Consider the following 16,645-nt stretch of genomic DNA (forward strand, 5'->3'; position numbering starts at 1 on the left):
ACCTTTGTCTGTCTTTTCTGTCCTGCCATCTCGGGCCATCCCTGTCATGTCGCTCTTGCCTTTGTCACCTTCTTTTGTGGTCGCAATGCACATTACATGATGTGATGTTCCAGAAGTATTAATTGTGGAATATATATTTATATTTTATATTTATATTATTTTTATTTCCTTATGATTAGTCATAGCTTGTTTTTGATCTTATGGACACTGATTCTTTTTATTTCCAGTTACACTTCTCTTTTACAAATTCCATCTGCCTTCTGACCTGATCCTGCATGGTGGGACCAACTGCTCTTGGGCCCCTGAGTGGCCAGGGTTAAGGCACCGTCAGCCGAAGCCTGGCCTCGAGCCACTGCTCTACTGTCCCCCTTTGTGGATGTCCTCAAGGCCCTCCAGAGCCCACAACTCTTATTCTCCACTCTCGTATCTGGATGTTTCCAAATTACATCCGTTCAACTCAGCTGCCTTTTAAGCAGCATCCATTACCACTTTTCTCTCCTCATCTAGTAAAGGAGATGTCGCTGATCATAACCTTCCTGGTTCTTGGATAATTCATGAACATTTCTACTCCCTCTTTATGTGTTTAGTAAATTGCACTGTGTTGCCAGGTTTAGGTTTGCTCATTCTTTACATTTCCCTCTGTTGGAGTTGCTCTCTTAAGCTGTTCACCCATCACTAGCTTGCTTTTCCATGTTTTAGCTGTTCAAGTGCTTGTGATTTTGCCACCTAACTTTCCCACTACATTTTCCACACTTTCTTGTTCTTTGCCTTTCTTTAGAAGCCTTTCTTTAAAACATACTCATACGGATTTCTGTGTGTTTCTTTTAAATTAACTCTTAAACTTCCTTTCCAGAATTTTAGGCAACTTTTAAAATCTTGCTTAAATTTGTGCTTAAAGGTCAGAATAGGGTAAACATAGTGTGTTCTAGGGCCAGATTCCCTTGGTTTAGAGATTTAGCTGAAGCAGAAAAAAGTCTGAGCCAGGTGGGACAGGACAAGATTTCAGCCTCACCAAGAATTTCCAAAATACAGGCAAACCTTCACAGGATGGAAGTGTGGTCCATCCACATCCGAATCTCACAGCACAGGTGAACCCAGCGGATAATGGGGTGATGTTATAATAGTCCAAAACCAGCACAGAGTCGGCACACACCATCAGGCAAGGGCCGGGCAGCCGCAGGTTAGCAGCCTGGGCTCTGGAGCCACATGGCCTGGGCTCAAACCTCCTCTGAGCTGTGTGACCTCGGGCTGGTTTCTCAACCTCCCTGTGCCTCAGTTTCATCTTTAAATTGCTGATAATGGTGTGCCTCTCGTCGGGCGGTTACAGGGAGCAAATGAGTTAGTATATGTATAGTTTAGAACAGCGCCTAGTATGTAATGTAAGTGGCGGTCACTGTAAATTAAGTTACATGCAGGTAATAGAATGTAACAGACATTAAAAGTTATATCAACAAAGCAGGAGGAAAAAAGAGGTTTTGACATACGAGCTTGGTTAGAAGTGCAGGAAATGGGGAGGGGGGAGGTCAGTAACCAAGACTCCCATGAAGCTGGCACAGAGGAACGTGTATGAAGCACAGGGACTCAGGGACACTGCCTGAGCCCCACAGCCGGCAGGAAACAATCTGTAGGGAGTGTGTCCACCCTACGCTAAGGCCCTGGGAGCCCGAGGAGGGGTTTGTTAGACTTATCACTTAGTGATTTCGTGTGGATTTTGGATAAATGGGAAGGATCACATGTAGGGTGTCCATAACTTGGAGAAAATATCAGCACCCACTGGTAGAGTATGAAAGGACAGCGGTGATGAGCAGCTCTGATGACGGCTTTTTGTTCCTAATAATGTTTCCCAAACCCAGGGAGGTGGGTCAGCCTCTCCTCAGTTTTGCTTTGTCATCTTTTGTTAGTGCCTTGCAGCCACCTGTGCACCTCTGTGGCCTGTAGCATTGGCAGATCTGTAATGATTTTCACAGCCCTGATTGGCTGTAGCTAAATCAGATGCGCACGGCTCCCTGCTCCAGCAGCGTCAGCACAAGTGCACACCTGAGGGTGGTTGAGAAGCAAGCCTCCGGCTTCTGCAGGGCCCCTCACTCTCAAATGAAAGTAATTTGCATTCTCAAAATATCTGCGAAGTTTTCTTTTAAAGTGCCTTTAACTTTTGGAAATTTCAATCTGAAGCCCAAATAATATGCAGAGAACACAGGCTCAAAAGGTGATGTTTTAAAAAATTTATTTATTAAACTACAGTTGATTTACAATATTGTGTTAGTTTCAGGCGTACAGCTTCAGATTCTTTTTCAGTATAGGTTATTACAAGGTATTGAATATAGTTCCCTGTGCTATACAGTAGACCTTGTTGTTTATCCATCCTATATATAATGGTTTGCATCTCCTAATCCCAGGCTCCCAATCCATCCCTCCTCCACTCCCCCTCCTTCGCAACCACAAGTCTGTTCTCTATGCCTGTGAGTCTGTTTCTGTTTCATAGATAAGTTCATTTGTGTCATATTTTAGATTCTACATATAAGTGGTATCACATGGTACTTGTCTATTCTGATTTACTTAATATGATAATCTCCAGGTCCATCCATGTTGCTGCAAATGACATTATTTCATTCTTTTTTATGGCTGAGTAGTATTCCATTATATGTATGTACCACATCTTCTTTATCCATTCATCTGTTGATGGACATTTAGGTTGCTTCCATGTCTTGGCTATTGTGAATAGTGCTGCTGTGAACATTGGGGTGCATGTATCTTTTCCAGTTATGGTTTCCTCCAGATATATGCCCAGGAGTGGGATTGCTGTATCATATGGCATCTCTATTTTTAGTTTTTTAAGGAACCTCCATATTGTTTTCCCTAGTGGCTGTACCAATTTACATTCCCACCAGCAGCGTAGGAGGGTTCCCTTTTCTCCATACCCTCTCTAGCATTTATTATTTGTAGACTTTTTAATGATGGCCATTCTGACCAGTGTGAGGTGACACCTCATTGTAGTTTTTTTTTTTTTAATTTATTTATTTTAGTTATTTATTTTTGGCTGTGTTGGGTCTTCGTCGCTGCACACGGGCTTTCTCTAGTTGCGGCAAGCAGGGGGGCTACTCTTGGTTGTGATGCGCGGGCTCCTCATTGTGGTGGCTTCTCTTTGTTGCAGAGCACAGGCTCTAGGTGCATGGGCTTCAGTAGTTGTGGTGTGCAGGCTCAGCAGTTGTGGCACATGGGCTTAGATGCTCTGCAGCATGTGGGATCTTCCCAGACCAGGGCTTGAACCCTTGTTCCCTGCATTGGCAGGCGGATTCTTAACCACTGCGCCACCAGGGAAGTCCCCTCATTGTAGTTTTGATTTGCATTTCTCTGAAGATTAGCAATATGGAGGATCTTTTCATGTGCCTGCTAGCCATCTGTATGTCTTCTTTGGAGAAATGTCTATTTAGGTCCTCTGCCCATTTTTTGATTGGGTTGTTTGTTTTTCTGATACTGAGTTGCATGAGCTGTCTGTGTATTTTGGAAATTAAGCCCTTGTCAGTCATATTGTTTGCAAATATTTTCTCCCAGTCTGTAGGTTATCTTTTCATTTTGTTTATGGTTTCCTTTGCTGTGCAAAAGCTTATAAGTTTGATTAGATCCCTTTTTTTTTTTTTAATTTCTTTTGCCTTGGGAGACTGACCTAAGAAAATTTTACTGCGATTTATGTCTGAGAATGTTTTGCCTACGTTCTCTTCTAGGAGTGTTATGGTGTCATGTCTTATATTTAAGTTCTTAAGCCATTTCGAGTTTATTTTTGTGTGTGGTGTAAGGGTGTGTTCTAACTTTACTGACTTACATATGGCTGTCCAGCTTTCCCAACACTACTTGCTGAAGAGGCTGTCTTTTCTCCCTTGTATAGTCTTGCCTCCTTTGCTGAAAATTAATTGACTAGGTGTGTGGGTTTATTTCTGGGCTCTCTATTATGTTCCATTGATGTTATGTGCCTGTTTTTGTGCCAGTACCACGCTGTTTAAATTACTGTAGCTTTGTAGTGTTGTCTAAAGTCTGGGAGAGTTATGCCTCCATCTTTGTTTTTTCCCTCAGAATTGCTTTGGCAATTCTGGGTCTTTTGTGGTTCCATATAAATTTTAGGATTATTTGTTCTAGTTCTGTGAAAAATGTCATGGGTAATTTGATACGGATCACATAAAATCTGTAGATTGCTTTGGGTTGTGTGGCCATTTTAACAATATTAATTCTTCCAATCTAGTAGCAGGGGATATTTTTCTATTTCTTTGGATTATCTTCAATTTCATGTATCAGCGTTTTACAGTTTCCAGCATATAGGTCTTTCACATCCTTGGTTAGGTTTATTCTAGGTTTTTTTTTTTGGCAGGGGGTGGGGGTGGACACTATTTTAAATGGAATTGTTTTTTACTTTCTACTTCTGATATTTCATTGTCAGTATAAAGAAATGCAACACATTTCTGTATATTGTTCTTGTATCCTGCTACCTTGCTGAATTCATTTATTAGTTCTAATAGTTTTTGTGTGGAGTCTCTAGGGTTTTCTATATAGAGTATCATTTCATCTGCATATAATGACAATTTTACCTCTTCCCATTTTATTTCTTTTTCTTATCTGATTACTGTATTAAGACTTCCAATCCTCTGTCAAATAGAAGTGGTGAGAGTGGACATCCTTGTCTCATTCCAGAATTTAGCAGGAAGCCTTTCAACTTTTCACCATTGAGTATTATATTGGCTATGGGTTTGTTGTAAATGGCTCTTATTATGTTGAGATATGTTCCCTCTATACCCATTTTGGTGAGATTTTTTTATCATGAATGGATGTTGAATTTTATCAAATGCTTTTTCTGTATCTATTGATGATCATGTGGTTTTTTACTTTTCTTTTGTTGATGTGGTGTGTATCACATTGATCGATTTGTGTTTTGAACCATCTTTGTGACCCTGGAATGAATCCAACTTGATCATGGCATATGATCCTTCTTATGTATCATTGGATTCTGTTTACTAATATTTTGCTGAGGATTTTTGCATCTATATTCATCAGAGATATTGGCCTGTAATATTCTTTTTTGATAGTATCTTTGGTTTTGATATCAGGGTGATGGTGGCTTCATAGAATGACTTTGGGAGTGTTCCCTCCTCTTCAGTCTTTTGGAAGAGTTTGGGAAGAATAGGTATGAGTTCTTCTTTGTATGTTTGGTAGAATTCCCCAGTGAAGCCATCCAGTTCTGGACTTCTGTTTGCAGGGAGTTTTTAAAATTACAAATTCTATTTCATTTCTAATGATCAATCTGTTCAAATTATCTGTTTCTTGATTCAGTTCTGGCAGACTGCATGTTTCAAGAAACTTGTCCATTTCTCCTAGGTTGTCTATTTTGTTGGCATATGATTTCTTATGGTTTTTTTTAATTTCTGTGGTATCAGTTCTTATTTCTCCTCTTTCATTTCTTATTTTTTTTATTTGGTTCCTCTGTTTTCTTTGTGGTGAGCCTTTCTTCTTCTCTTTTCTTCTTGATGAGCCTTGGTGGACAGAGGTTTGTTGATTTTGTCTATCCTTTCAAAAAAACAGCTCTTGGTTTTTTATTGATTTTTTTTAATCTCTTTTATTTCCTCTCTGATCTTTATTATTTCCTTCCTTCTGCTGACTTTAGGTTTTGTTTCTTCTTCTTTTTCTAATTCTTTTAGGTAGTAGTTTAGGTTGTTTATTTGAGATTTTTCTTGTTTTTTTGAAGAAGGCCTGTATCACTATGAACTTCCCCTCTTAGGATTGTTTTTGCTGCATCCCGTAGATTTTGTACGGTTGTGTTTTCATTGTCATTTGTCTCAAGGTATTTTTTGATTTTCTCTTTGATTTCATCACTGACCCATTGGTTTTTTAGTAGTATGTTGGTTAGTCTCCATGTAGTCATTTTTTTCTCATTTCTCTTTCTCTGGTTGATTTCTAGTTTCATGCCATTGTAGTCAGAGAAGATGCTTGAAATAATTTCTGTCCTTTTAAATTTGTTGAGGCTTGTTTTGTGCCCTAGTATGTAGTCCATCCTAGAGAGTGTCCCATGTGCACTTGAAAACAATGTGTATTCTGGTTTTTTTAGACTTAGGTCCTGTAGATATCAATTAAGTCTAACTGTTCTATTGTGTCATTTAGAGTCTTTGTTTCCTTTTTGATTTTCTGCCTGGAAGATCTGTCCACTGATGTCAGTGGAGTGTTAAAATCTCCTACTATTATTGTGTTCCCATCAATTTCTCCTTTTAATGTTTGTATTTGTTTTAATGTATCTATGTGCTCCTATATTGGATGCATTTATATTATATAATATTAATAACAAGAATATTATAACAAGTATAATATTCTCTTCTTGTATTGATTCTTTTATCATTTTATAGTGTCCTTCTTTGTCTTTCTTTATGGCCTTTGTTTTAAAGTCTATTTCGTCTGATACGAGTATTGTGACCCTCACTTGTTGTTTCCATTTGCATGAAATATCTTTTTCCATCCCCTCATTTTTAATCTATGTGGATCTCTTGTAGGCAGCATGTTGTAGGTTCTTGTTTTATTATCCAATCTGTCACTCTATGTCTTTTGATTGGAGTGTTTAGTTCATACACATTTAAGATAATTTATTAATAGGTATGTATTTATTGCCATTTTAAACCTTGTTTTCCAGTTGATTTTGTATTTCTTCTTTGTTCCTTTCTTCTTTTTGTTTTTCCTTTTGTGGTTTGATAATTTTCTTTTGTATTACACTTGAGTTCTTTTCTTAGTGGTTTTTGTGAGTCTATTGTATTTTTTTAAATTTTATTTTATTTATTTTTTTCTACAGCAGGTTCTTATTAGTCATCAATTTTATACACATCAGTGTATACAGGTCAATCCCAATCGCCCAATTCATCATACCACCACCCCCACCCCCCTGCCGCTTTCCCCCCTTGGTGTCCATACGTTTGTTCTCTACGTCTGTGTCTCAATTTCTGCCCTGCAAACCGGTTCATCTGTACCATTTTTCTAGGTTCCACATATATGCGTTTATATACAATATTTGTTTTTCTTTTTCTGACTTACTTCACTCTGTATGACAGTCTCTAGGTCCATCCACATGTCAACAAATGACCGAATTTCGTTCCTTTTTATGGCTGAGTAATATTCCATTGTATTATACGTACCACATCTTCTTTATCCATTCATCTGTCATTGGGCATTTAGGTTGCTTCCATGACCTGGCTATTGTAAATAGTGCTGCAATGAACATTGGGGTGCATGTGTCTTTCTGAATTATGGTTTTCTCTGGGTATATGCCCAGCAGTGGGATTGCTGGGTCATATGGTAGTTCTGTTTTTAGTTTTTTAAGGAACCTCCATACTGTTCTCCATAGTGGCTGTATCAATTTACACTGCCACCAACAGTGCAAGAGGGTTCCCTTTTCTCCACACCCTCTCCAGCATTTGTTGTTTGTAGATTTTCTGATGATGTCCATTCTAACCAGTGTGAGATAATACCTCATTGTAGTTTTGATTTGCATTTCTCTAATAATTAGTGATGTTGAGCAGCTTTTCATGTGCTTCTTGGCCATCTGTATGTCTTCTTTGGAGAAATGTCTATTTAGGTCTTCTGCCCATTTTTGGATTAGGTTGTTTGTTTTTTTAATATTGAGCTGCATGAGCTGTTCCTGTATTTTGGGGGTTAATCCTTTGTCCGTTGATTCATTTGCAAATATTTTCTCCCATTCTGAGGGTTGTCTTTTCATCTCGTTTATGGTTTTCTTTGCTGTGCAAAAGATTTGAAGTTTCATTAGGTTCCATTTGTTTATTTTTGTTTTTATTTCCATTACTGTAGGAGGTGGATCAAAAAGATCTTGCTGTGATTTATGTGAAAGAGTGTTCTTCCTATGTTTTCCTCTAAGAGTTTTATAGTGTCCAGTCTTACATTTAGGTCTCTAATCCATTTTGAGTTTATTTTTGTGTATGGTGTTAGGGAGTGTTCTAATTTCATTCTTTTACATGTAGCTGTCCAGTTTTCCCAGCACCACTTATTGAAGAGACTGTCTTTTCTCCATTGTATATCCTTGCCTCCTTTGTCATAGATTAGTTGACCACAGGTGCTTGGGTTTATCTCTGGGCTTTCTATCTTGTTCCATTGATCTATGTTTCTGTTATTGTATGTTTTTAATTTGTGGTTACCCTGGTTTTCAAGTATGGTAACCCATAACTATAACTACTTGCTTTAGACTGATAGTCATGCAAGCTCTACATTCTAAAAGATGTACATTATCCTACTACCCTCCACATTTTGATGTCCATTTTACATCTTCATGTTTATCCATTTGCTGTTCCTTGTAGTTGTAATCACATTCACAAAATTTAAAAAAAAATTTTTTTAATCTATGTACTGGCTTATTTAACTGACCTTCAGTCCTTTTATATATTTGCCTTTCCTATTGTGATCTTCCCCTTTCTTATAGGTTCTTGCTTCTTTTCTATTTAAAGAAGACCTTTCAATATTTCTTTTAGGATAGGGTTAGTATTGCTGTATTCTTCTAGTTTTTGATTGAGAAATTCTTTCTCTCTCCTTTTAATCTAAATGATAATCTTGCTGGGTAGAGTATCCTAGGTTGCAGATTTTTCCCTTTCAGGACTTTGAATAGAGCTTGCCACTCCCTTCTGGCCTGCAATGTTTCTGTAGAGAAATCAGTTGATAGCCTTATGGGGGTTCCCTTGTAACTGACTCTTTTTCCCTTGCTGCCTTTAGAATCCTCTATAACTTTTGCCATTTTAATTATGATATGTCTTGGTGTGGGACTCTCTGTACTTCTTGTACCTGGATATCTTGTTTCCTTCTTTAGGTTTGGAAAGTTTTCAGCCATAATTTCTTCAAATACATCTTGATCCACTTTTCCCTTTCTTCGCCTTCTGGAATTCCTGTTATGTGTAGATTGGCATGCTTTATATTATCCTATATGTCTCATATGTTGCTTTCATTTTTTTCATTTGTCTTTCTGTCTGCTGTTCTGATTGGGTGACTTCTGTTATTCTACCTTACAGATCACTTTTCATTCTTCTGCATTATTTAGTTTGCTATTTATTGCCTTTAGCTCGGTTTTTATCTTGGCAATTGAGTTGTCTAATTTTCCTTGTCTCTTTATGGTTTCTAGTTCCTTGTTACAGTGATCTCCATTTCTACTGATAGTCTTTCTTAATTCCTTCAGCATTTTTATTACTTCCTTTTTGAACTCAGGGGTCTGGTAGACTGGAGAGGTCTGTTTCATTGTTTTTTCTTTCAGGGACTTCTCTTTTTCTTTTAATTGGGAGTACTTCCTCTGCTTTGTCATTTTACTTTCATTTCTCTTACGCTAAGAATTTAGGAGAAACAGTTACGTACTGTGGTCTTGAAAGGCTGTTTGTATGTGGGAGCATCCCTTTGTAGACTGTGTAATAAGTCCAGTATTTTTGATGCGAGGGCTGTATTTGGTGTAGATGCCTGCCATGACTTTGCTCAGAGCGTGCTGGCCATTGTCCCCTTGATAAGGGCTGTGTTTGGTGCTGTGGTGACCAGAGCCTGCACTGGATATTGGGTGGGACTTCCTCTTTGGTTGTCACAGCCCTGTCGGGGGTAGGGCTTGCTCCCCAGTTGTTGGAGTAAAAGCCCCAGGTCCGGTTCTAAGCTGCAGTGTGAGGTAGGTGAGACTGGAGCACTCCCCCTGGAAAGGAGCCGCTGGGTGTTCCTCTGCAGGACCTGTTTGCTGGGACAGGCAACTCCGTGACGCCACCCCCCCACCTGGTGTGCACACGCACAAAATCGGCCTAGTCTCTACTGCAAGAGCGCATGCGTCAGCTCTGCCTGCCTTTGGCATGTGCACACTCACAAAGTGGGAGCTCCGGAAGCCATGCCCGCTGTAAGCATGGTGCGAATGAGGCTTCCATGACTGACCCACGCTCTGTCCCACACACACCCCCATTTGTGGCCTGGACCACATCCTGTGCCCTTCGGGCTATGTCCAAATAGCCAAACCAAGTCCTCTCCTCGAGTCTGCCCGCTGAAGCCCGAGTTTCAGCACCCAGGCACTGCGCACACCAGTAAGTGCGTGTCTTGGACTGGGAAGTGTGGTGACGTGGCAGCAGTCAGTGTCGGTTCCTCTCTATCCTGCTTGGAAGCAAGCCAGCCTGTGCACACTCCTCTTGGGCAAATTCCAGGCCCCTGCAGCCACCTATCTGTCCTGGCTGAGCTCTCAGCTGGCGAAGGAGGTTCCCAGGGTAAGGAAACCATTCCTCTTTCATGGCTCCCTCCCAGGGGCACAGGTCCCACCTTGATTCCCCCGCTTTTTTCCCTTTAGTCTTACCAGGTTACATGGGGATCTTTCTTACAGCTTTAGTTGTATGAGATCTTCTGCCCGCTTTCAGTTGGTATTCAGTTGGTATTCAGTGGTATTCACTGTTTGTTCTTTCAGGCGACTTCTCTTTTTCTTTTAATTGGGACTGCTTCCTCCGCTTTTTCACTTAGCACTTTCAGTTGGTGTTCTGTGAGAATTGTTCCAGTTGTAGATGTATTTTTGACATATTTGTTGGGGGGAGGTGAGCTCCACGTCCTTCTACCCTGCCATCTTGATTTCCTCCTCCCAAAAGATGATTTAAGAAGTAGACATTTTTTTTTTTTTTTTAAGTTGAACTGACATTTATCTTCCCCAGGATCAGCTCATGCAGTTAATGAACTCGTGGACACTGGCATCTCACTGGTTGGGCGAGCTGGGCCTGGCCACCAGGTCTGGGAGCTGGGTTTGGACCTTCTCGGAGGAGTCTTGGTTTCCAGCTGGGACCAAGCTGATGATCTGGCAACTTTCCTGGTGGCCCTTGACTTTACCCTGTCATCTTCTTTCCACCCAGCTCTACCTGCACACCACTTTCCCTTCACCAGAGCCACCCCTGAGGGCTTGGGGGGCTGAGATTCCTGTCTCCACTGGGTGACATCCTGAGGGGCTGGACCCAGGTCTGCACTGTTACCAGGGCAGGGAACCGTCTGGAACTCCAAAATCCTGAAACTTCTGACATACAGCCCATGTTACGGTGTGTTTCCTATGATCCTATACCTGTGACTGGCACATTTATGGTCCAGAAAGTGACGCTGACTTCTAGAACATGAATGCGTCTCATTTACGCACCACGAGAAGGGAGCTTTACCTGTCCGTGTTGGTCTTGATGAGATTACCGGCTGAGCTGTCATCTCTCTGGCGGCGGCTGTAGGCTTGGAGCCGTGCTTGGTTGCTCTTCCACAGGTATCTGTGCAGCACCCACTTGGTGCCGGAGCTTTTGCAGGCCCTGGGGGTAGAGTCAGGAGACCAGGTGCTAGGTGGGATAGAACGTTTAAAGCAGAAAAAAAAAAATTCACATAGACAATTAAAAACCAGATGGTCTGAGTGGAGTGCAGGAATTAAAATAGAGGGATGTGACGGTGCCGGGAGACTCCTCTGCGGTACGTGATTTGGGACGGCTTCTCTGGGGGAAGACAGGCTGAGGAGCAAAGCTCAGGGGCAGGGCAGGCGAGGCAGATGGTGAGGAGCCTGCGGGAAGGAGCTGGACTGGAGGCAGCGGGGCTGTGGGAGAAAAGCGGAGGCTTGAGCTTCCGTCTCGAGTCTTTGGGAAACCCCTGTAGTGGCATGTTCTGGTCCCCTGTTTTACAACGCGGCTTGGGCTGCGTTTGCACAAGCGTGGGAAGGTTTGGGAGGTGGTTTCGGTGTAGCGGGGCGGCAGCCCTAAGGTAGGAGAGGAGGAGTGGGGTGTGCTTGGCAGGTGGAGTCGCCAGGACCCGACGGGGAGGGGCAGACTCATCCAGGGTGGCGTCTGCAGTTTGGGTCCGAGTCGCCGGCTGGTAGTGGTCCCTGAGATGGGGACGACTGGGAGAAAAGTTGGCCGGGGTGGGAGGTGAGGGATGCAGAGCGCTGGCCTGTTTGGGTGTCAGCAAATCTCACACTTCTACATTTAGGAACCAACCCCTCCAGCGGGAGAGGAAGTGGATGTAACTCCCGCTGGTGCTGCCCCTCCACCCACTGCTTGGGGTCGTCAGAGCCTGATGGCATCGCCAGGCCCAGGACAGACCTGGAGTTTTTAACTGTTACTTCCGAACGTGTTCAGCCTGCTGCTTGTTTGAGGGACTTTCCTCTAGATCTCACAGACAAAAATCGTCTTTGTGAAAATGCGGTACTTCAAAAGGCCCATTCTCTACTTCCCTTTTCACCTGAATTGCCAGACCCTTGCTTAATTTTGCCCTGACTCTAAGTACATGACCTCAAACAAGGGACAGGATAGAGGAGACATGCTTGTGGTTGCCGGGGTGGATGGGGAGGGAGGGCACAGCTGTGCACGAGGGAAGCGCCCTCTCCCGCCGGCCCCGCCCACTGTGGAAGGGGCTTCCTTCCAGGCAGTGGTTCTCCACCCCAGCTGTGCGCTAGAACCACCCAGGGGAGCTCTGCTAACCCCCAGGCCACACCCCCGCCCATTAAATCAGAACGGAGTGGGGTAGGGGAAGTAGGGACGGGCTATGGCAGTGCTGTCACCAGGGCTGCGCACCTGAGGCTGGCGGGACTCAGGGACCCTGGTCCCCCAGGTGCTGTTGCTGAGCTGAACTGACCTGAGAGCCCAGTTCATGTTTGAGCTGCTGTCGTGGGATGGCCTGGCCGCAGAGGCCCTCAGCCTGGCTCCAGCCACTGAGCTCTGCACTCAGAGAGCCTGGAGCCCTCTAGCAAACAAACAGGAAGAGATGAATGCACAGGTTTGGCCTGTCCTCAGCCGAGACCTGCCCAGATAGAGTCCTTCTGGGCCGGTGGTTGTTGCTTTGGGGGAAGGAGTAATGGAATAGCTGCTAACAGATTGAAAATTGGGCAATACTGTAATCAATCGATTTCCTGAGCGATGTGAGTAGAAGGATCCCAAAACTGATTCTGGGCTCAGCGAGGGAGAGTCTCCGCTACCAGCCCGGGAGGATGACGCCCCGTGTGAGGACTGTGGGCAGCACTGCAGGTCTCAGAGCACATTTCTGCACTTCTCCACAGGGAAAAAGGGATCTGCTTACTCACCCTTTCTCAGGTTAAGCTGCATGTTTGGCCAGCACGCTTGGTGATTCGGTTCCTGTTACAGGCAGACCTCCGAGATACCCTGGGTTTGGTTCCAGACCACTGCAATAAAGCGAGTCATGTGAATTTTTGGTTTTCCAACGTATATGAAAGTTATGCTTACACTGTACTATAGTCTATTAAGTGTGCAGTAGCATTATGTCTATAAAAAACAATGTACATACCTTAATTTAAAAATAATGCTGTTTGAAAAATGGCACCAATAGAATTGCTCAACACAGGATTGCCACAAACCTTCAATTTGTAAAAAAACTCAATTTCTGTGAAGCACAATGAAACAAGGTCTGCCTGTATAATCATTGCTAATGATGATGCCAAAAATCAGTCTGTGCTTTTTAAAGAGTAATTTGGAGCGTGAGTGTTTTAATGAATCATGAGTTGAGGAAAATTTCGTTCTCTCTTCATTCTGGTGCTTTTTATGGGGAAGAAGTCAGGACTTTTATCCTGCTTGTCTTTTTAATAAGGTTTTGATTTAAGAATCCCCAGAGAAGGCAGTTTTTTCAAGGGGATATTGCTGCTCCTTCCCACCCCACCCTCCAGGCAGGGCAGCTAAAGAGAAGATGCCAAAGAGCTGAGCTGCCGGAGGCAGCGTGAGGCCCTGAGGGGACGGCACCCCCCGGCCAGAGCACGCACGGTGGCCTGGGTCTGCCCAGCGTGGCCCGCGACTCCAGCTTGCGTGCTGGTGAAAGACGGCAGAGAGCAAACCGGTGACTCCCTGCCCTGGGTTTGTCCACGGAGAAACTTCGAGGGCTTGCTAAAAGTTCAGAGAGTCCTGGGTCCCTCTACAAGCCAGCAGGACAGCATCTTAGCATCTCGGGGAGGAACCAAGAGTCTGCATTTAACAAGGTCTCAGGACCCTTAAGTGACCACAGGACCAAATGATCATCAGGGTTCCTTCAGAGCAGCAATTTTGTGCTTCTGGAGTTAATTCTGCCAATGCCCACCATTTCACCAGTAGGCGAGGATGTGGGAAGCTTCGCTGGGGCGGGGGGCAGTCTCATTACAAGCTACATGACCGCACACTGAGGGGATCCAGACCCAAGAGCAGTGGGCAGCGGCCAGTTGACCCAGGAGAAGCTGTCTTGAGGCCAGATGGCATCTGACCCCATCTTTCAGGCAGCAGCCAAGTAGGCCTGCCCCATTTGTGCAGGAAAGGTTGGAGCGTTGCTCACTGACCTCAAATCCAGCTGAACTCTTCATCTCAGGCAAGCGGGCCATTGCAGTTTGTTTCCTCTTAGCTGCTGGGGTTTTTCTTTGGGCTTTAGCTACAGGTCTTAAGTTCTGGTCCTGCCCCCTGTGCAGCGTGTCCAGCCAGGGGATACAGGAGACACAGGAAGACAGGCCGAGCCCCAGCTCCCCGCCACTTCCCAAGGCCTCGGCACTGTGCTGAGGAAGGCCAGGTAGAGGTCATGGGGGCAGAAGCCTTCCCGCCCCCCACGGGCCACGTTGCCTTTGGGGATCACAAAGCTCCGTGAGGCAGATCGAGCCTTGAGGGACCCAGCCATGGGGCGGCCGGTGGGTGGAGTAGGGTTGGCCCGACCCAGAGGCCTGGGGGCCTGTCACTCGTCAGCTTCAGAAGCAGCCTTGCTCCAGGACAGGCGAGGAAAGGGCGCGAGTGGAGACAGGAGCTCCTGTGTAGACTGCATGAGAGGCCAGGGGCGGGGGGCGGGGGGGCGGTCCCTGCCCCAGTTCCTACCTTTGCTTCCAGCAGTGCAGTTAAGTATAGACGAGCCCGTGACGTCCAGGAACCGCTACCCTTAGGAGCTGCCCTCAGCAGGGCAGGCACTGCGGGTGGGCAGTCGTCCAAGCCCAGTGGGTTCTGAGTCTCTTCCCCGGCCTGGGCCAAGCCCCCAACCTGGGACCTGAAAGAAGAGGCACCTCCGAAAAGCTAGGTCACTTGGGGCTGGGTCATTCAGGGCAGAGGGCCCGTCAGACGGCTCCCCTCGGCCTGGCCGCTGCGGGCAGGGGCCCCTCCCGGGAGGCCTGCGGGACGCTCTGGCCTGACGCCAAGGGGCTCCCCCTCCACAGCCACACACGTAGACGGGGGGCTGGTCGCAGTTCGCAGGGAGCCTCGAAGGCTCCTTTCAGTCAAAACCCATTATGGCTGTCCTCCCGTGTGGAGGGCAAGTGTGGCTGGTAGATTCCGTGACAAACTAGGGATAGCGTATCCTCATTCTGATGCTAGTTTAGTTCAATTTATTTCGCTTTTAGTTTCTTACGGTTACTTGTCAAATCAGGAAATAGATTCATATTCCTCGCCTCACCCCCTTTCTGTCTCTCATAAATAGACATGTTTAAAGGTCTCATAAGTATTAAATGACACCAGCTGCAAGAGTCTGAAGTGCATCTGGGGTGAAATACTACATTTTACATCAGTAGTTGACAGTCGAAGTGGTCTCGTGAGAGCACGGGAGACATGAGTAACGGAAAAGTTTGCAGAGGCAAAAACTAACTTCTGGGGGGATTCGGGTGGCATGGCCGCTCTGCTTTCTCCAGGTTTGTGAACTAAATCACACCGTCTCCGCCGTCCCGTCAGGCTGAAGGTCACATAAACCCCGCAGCTGAGGGGCGCTTGTCAGCACCTCTCCGCGCCCGCGCCCGCTCAAAGGCTGCGGGAAGAGCCCGTCCCCACTCGGCACCTCCCCCATCAGGAGCCATCCCCAAACCCTTGCTCCCCCAGACCCAGGCAGGCCCCTCCGCAGCCCAGATGGACGGGGCCAGCTGCCGGGAGCCCATCTCGGCGCAGCCCTGCGGAAGGCAGAACTGGCTAGAAAAAATGAGGACTGTCTGCAGTGACGGGGGCCTCCTGAGATGCTACAGACCTAAAGGAGCCTTCAGGGAGGAAAGTAGGCTGGAGCAGGAGGCAGAGGCTTTCGACTTGCAGTCTGTGAACGGGCCTCCTCTCCCCGACAGCCGGACGGAGTGTGCGCCGTGTGCAGCCCGCGTGGTGTTTGGGGCTCCCAAGGGGGGCAGCCAGGTACCCGGGCACCAGCAGTGTTTGTGCTCAGAGTCTTGTTTCCTCCATAAGTAAATAGCTGTTATCAAAAACCTCTGTGTATTTTAAGCCAGATCCCAAAGGAGTTATTCACTGGTTCAGTAACTAGGGCAGAGCTCTACGCACGTCATCCAGCACCCAGGGCACCCAGGCGGCCGGGCCCTGCAGCGGGGCCCCAGGACTGGAGCGGCAGGACTCCCGCCGCCCAGTCTCACGTGACTCAGCGTGTCCTGTGTTCTCTCCACAGCAGATGCAGCGCGTGGCCGAGAACCTGAAAGAGGACTGGAGGGAAGGCGGGAAGGAGGCAGCGCCCTGAGGGCCGGTGGAGCCAGCAGGCGCCCTCCCCGCGCGGAGCCCCACCTGCACGCCCGCCACCCGACCTTGCTCTGGAGCCACTGCTGCCCAGCCTGGCACGTGGACGAACCGCCAGCTCCCCGGGTCGCCTTCACAGTGACCGTCGGCCCGTCGGGGTGGCAGGCGGGGGCGTCTAGCGAGGTGCCTCTCTCTGGCTCTGTCCTGCTCTATGTTCACAGACCCTT

The 16,645-nt window shown here is 45.8% G+C and overlaps 2 protein-coding genes across 5 annotated transcripts in view; one reads left to right on the forward strand and one right to left on the reverse strand.

The window, feature by feature from the left end:
* The window catches only part of ANO10 (anoctamin 10), a 241,968-nt gene extending 225,334 nt beyond the window's left edge, over window positions 1-16,634 (forward strand). For all 3 annotated transcript variants that reach the window (XM_082412869.1, XM_082412870.1, XM_082412871.1), the window contains exon 13: window positions 16,354-16,634. In XM_082412869.1, coding sequence (XP_082268995.1) covers window positions 16,354-16,422 — 69 coding nt within the window. In that variant the 3' untranslated portion in view covers window positions 16,423-16,634. The remainder of the gene's footprint in view (window positions 1-16,353) is intronic.
* On the reverse strand, window positions 2,208-16,341 carry LOC309637781 (uncharacterized protein). 2 transcript variants are annotated; one of them, XM_082412998.1, is made up of 5 exons: window positions 15,565-16,341; window positions 14,808-14,973; window positions 14,288-14,497; window positions 13,055-13,153; window positions 2,208-11,300 (listed from the first exon to the last, which is right to left on the reverse strand). In XM_082412998.1, exons 1-4 carry the CDS (start codon window positions 15,585-15,587, stop codon window positions 13,061-13,063), a joined length of 492 nt encoding a protein of 163 aa, XP_082269124.1. In that variant the 5' UTR covers window positions 15,588-16,341; the 3' UTR covers window positions 2,208-11,300; window positions 13,055-13,060. The 2 variants fall into 2 exon arrangements, with proteins under 2 accessions (XP_082269124.1, XP_082269123.1); XM_082412997.1 differs by having other exon boundaries at window positions 2,208-13,153.
* Window positions 16,635-16,645: the final 11 nt, after the last annotated feature.

The sequence above is a fragment of the Balaenoptera physalus genome (genome assembly GCF_965194825.1).
Source record: "Balaenoptera physalus genome assembly, chromosome: 11".
Taxonomy (NCBI): Eukaryota; Metazoa; Chordata; class Mammalia; order Artiodactyla; family Balaenopteridae; genus Balaenoptera; species Balaenoptera physalus.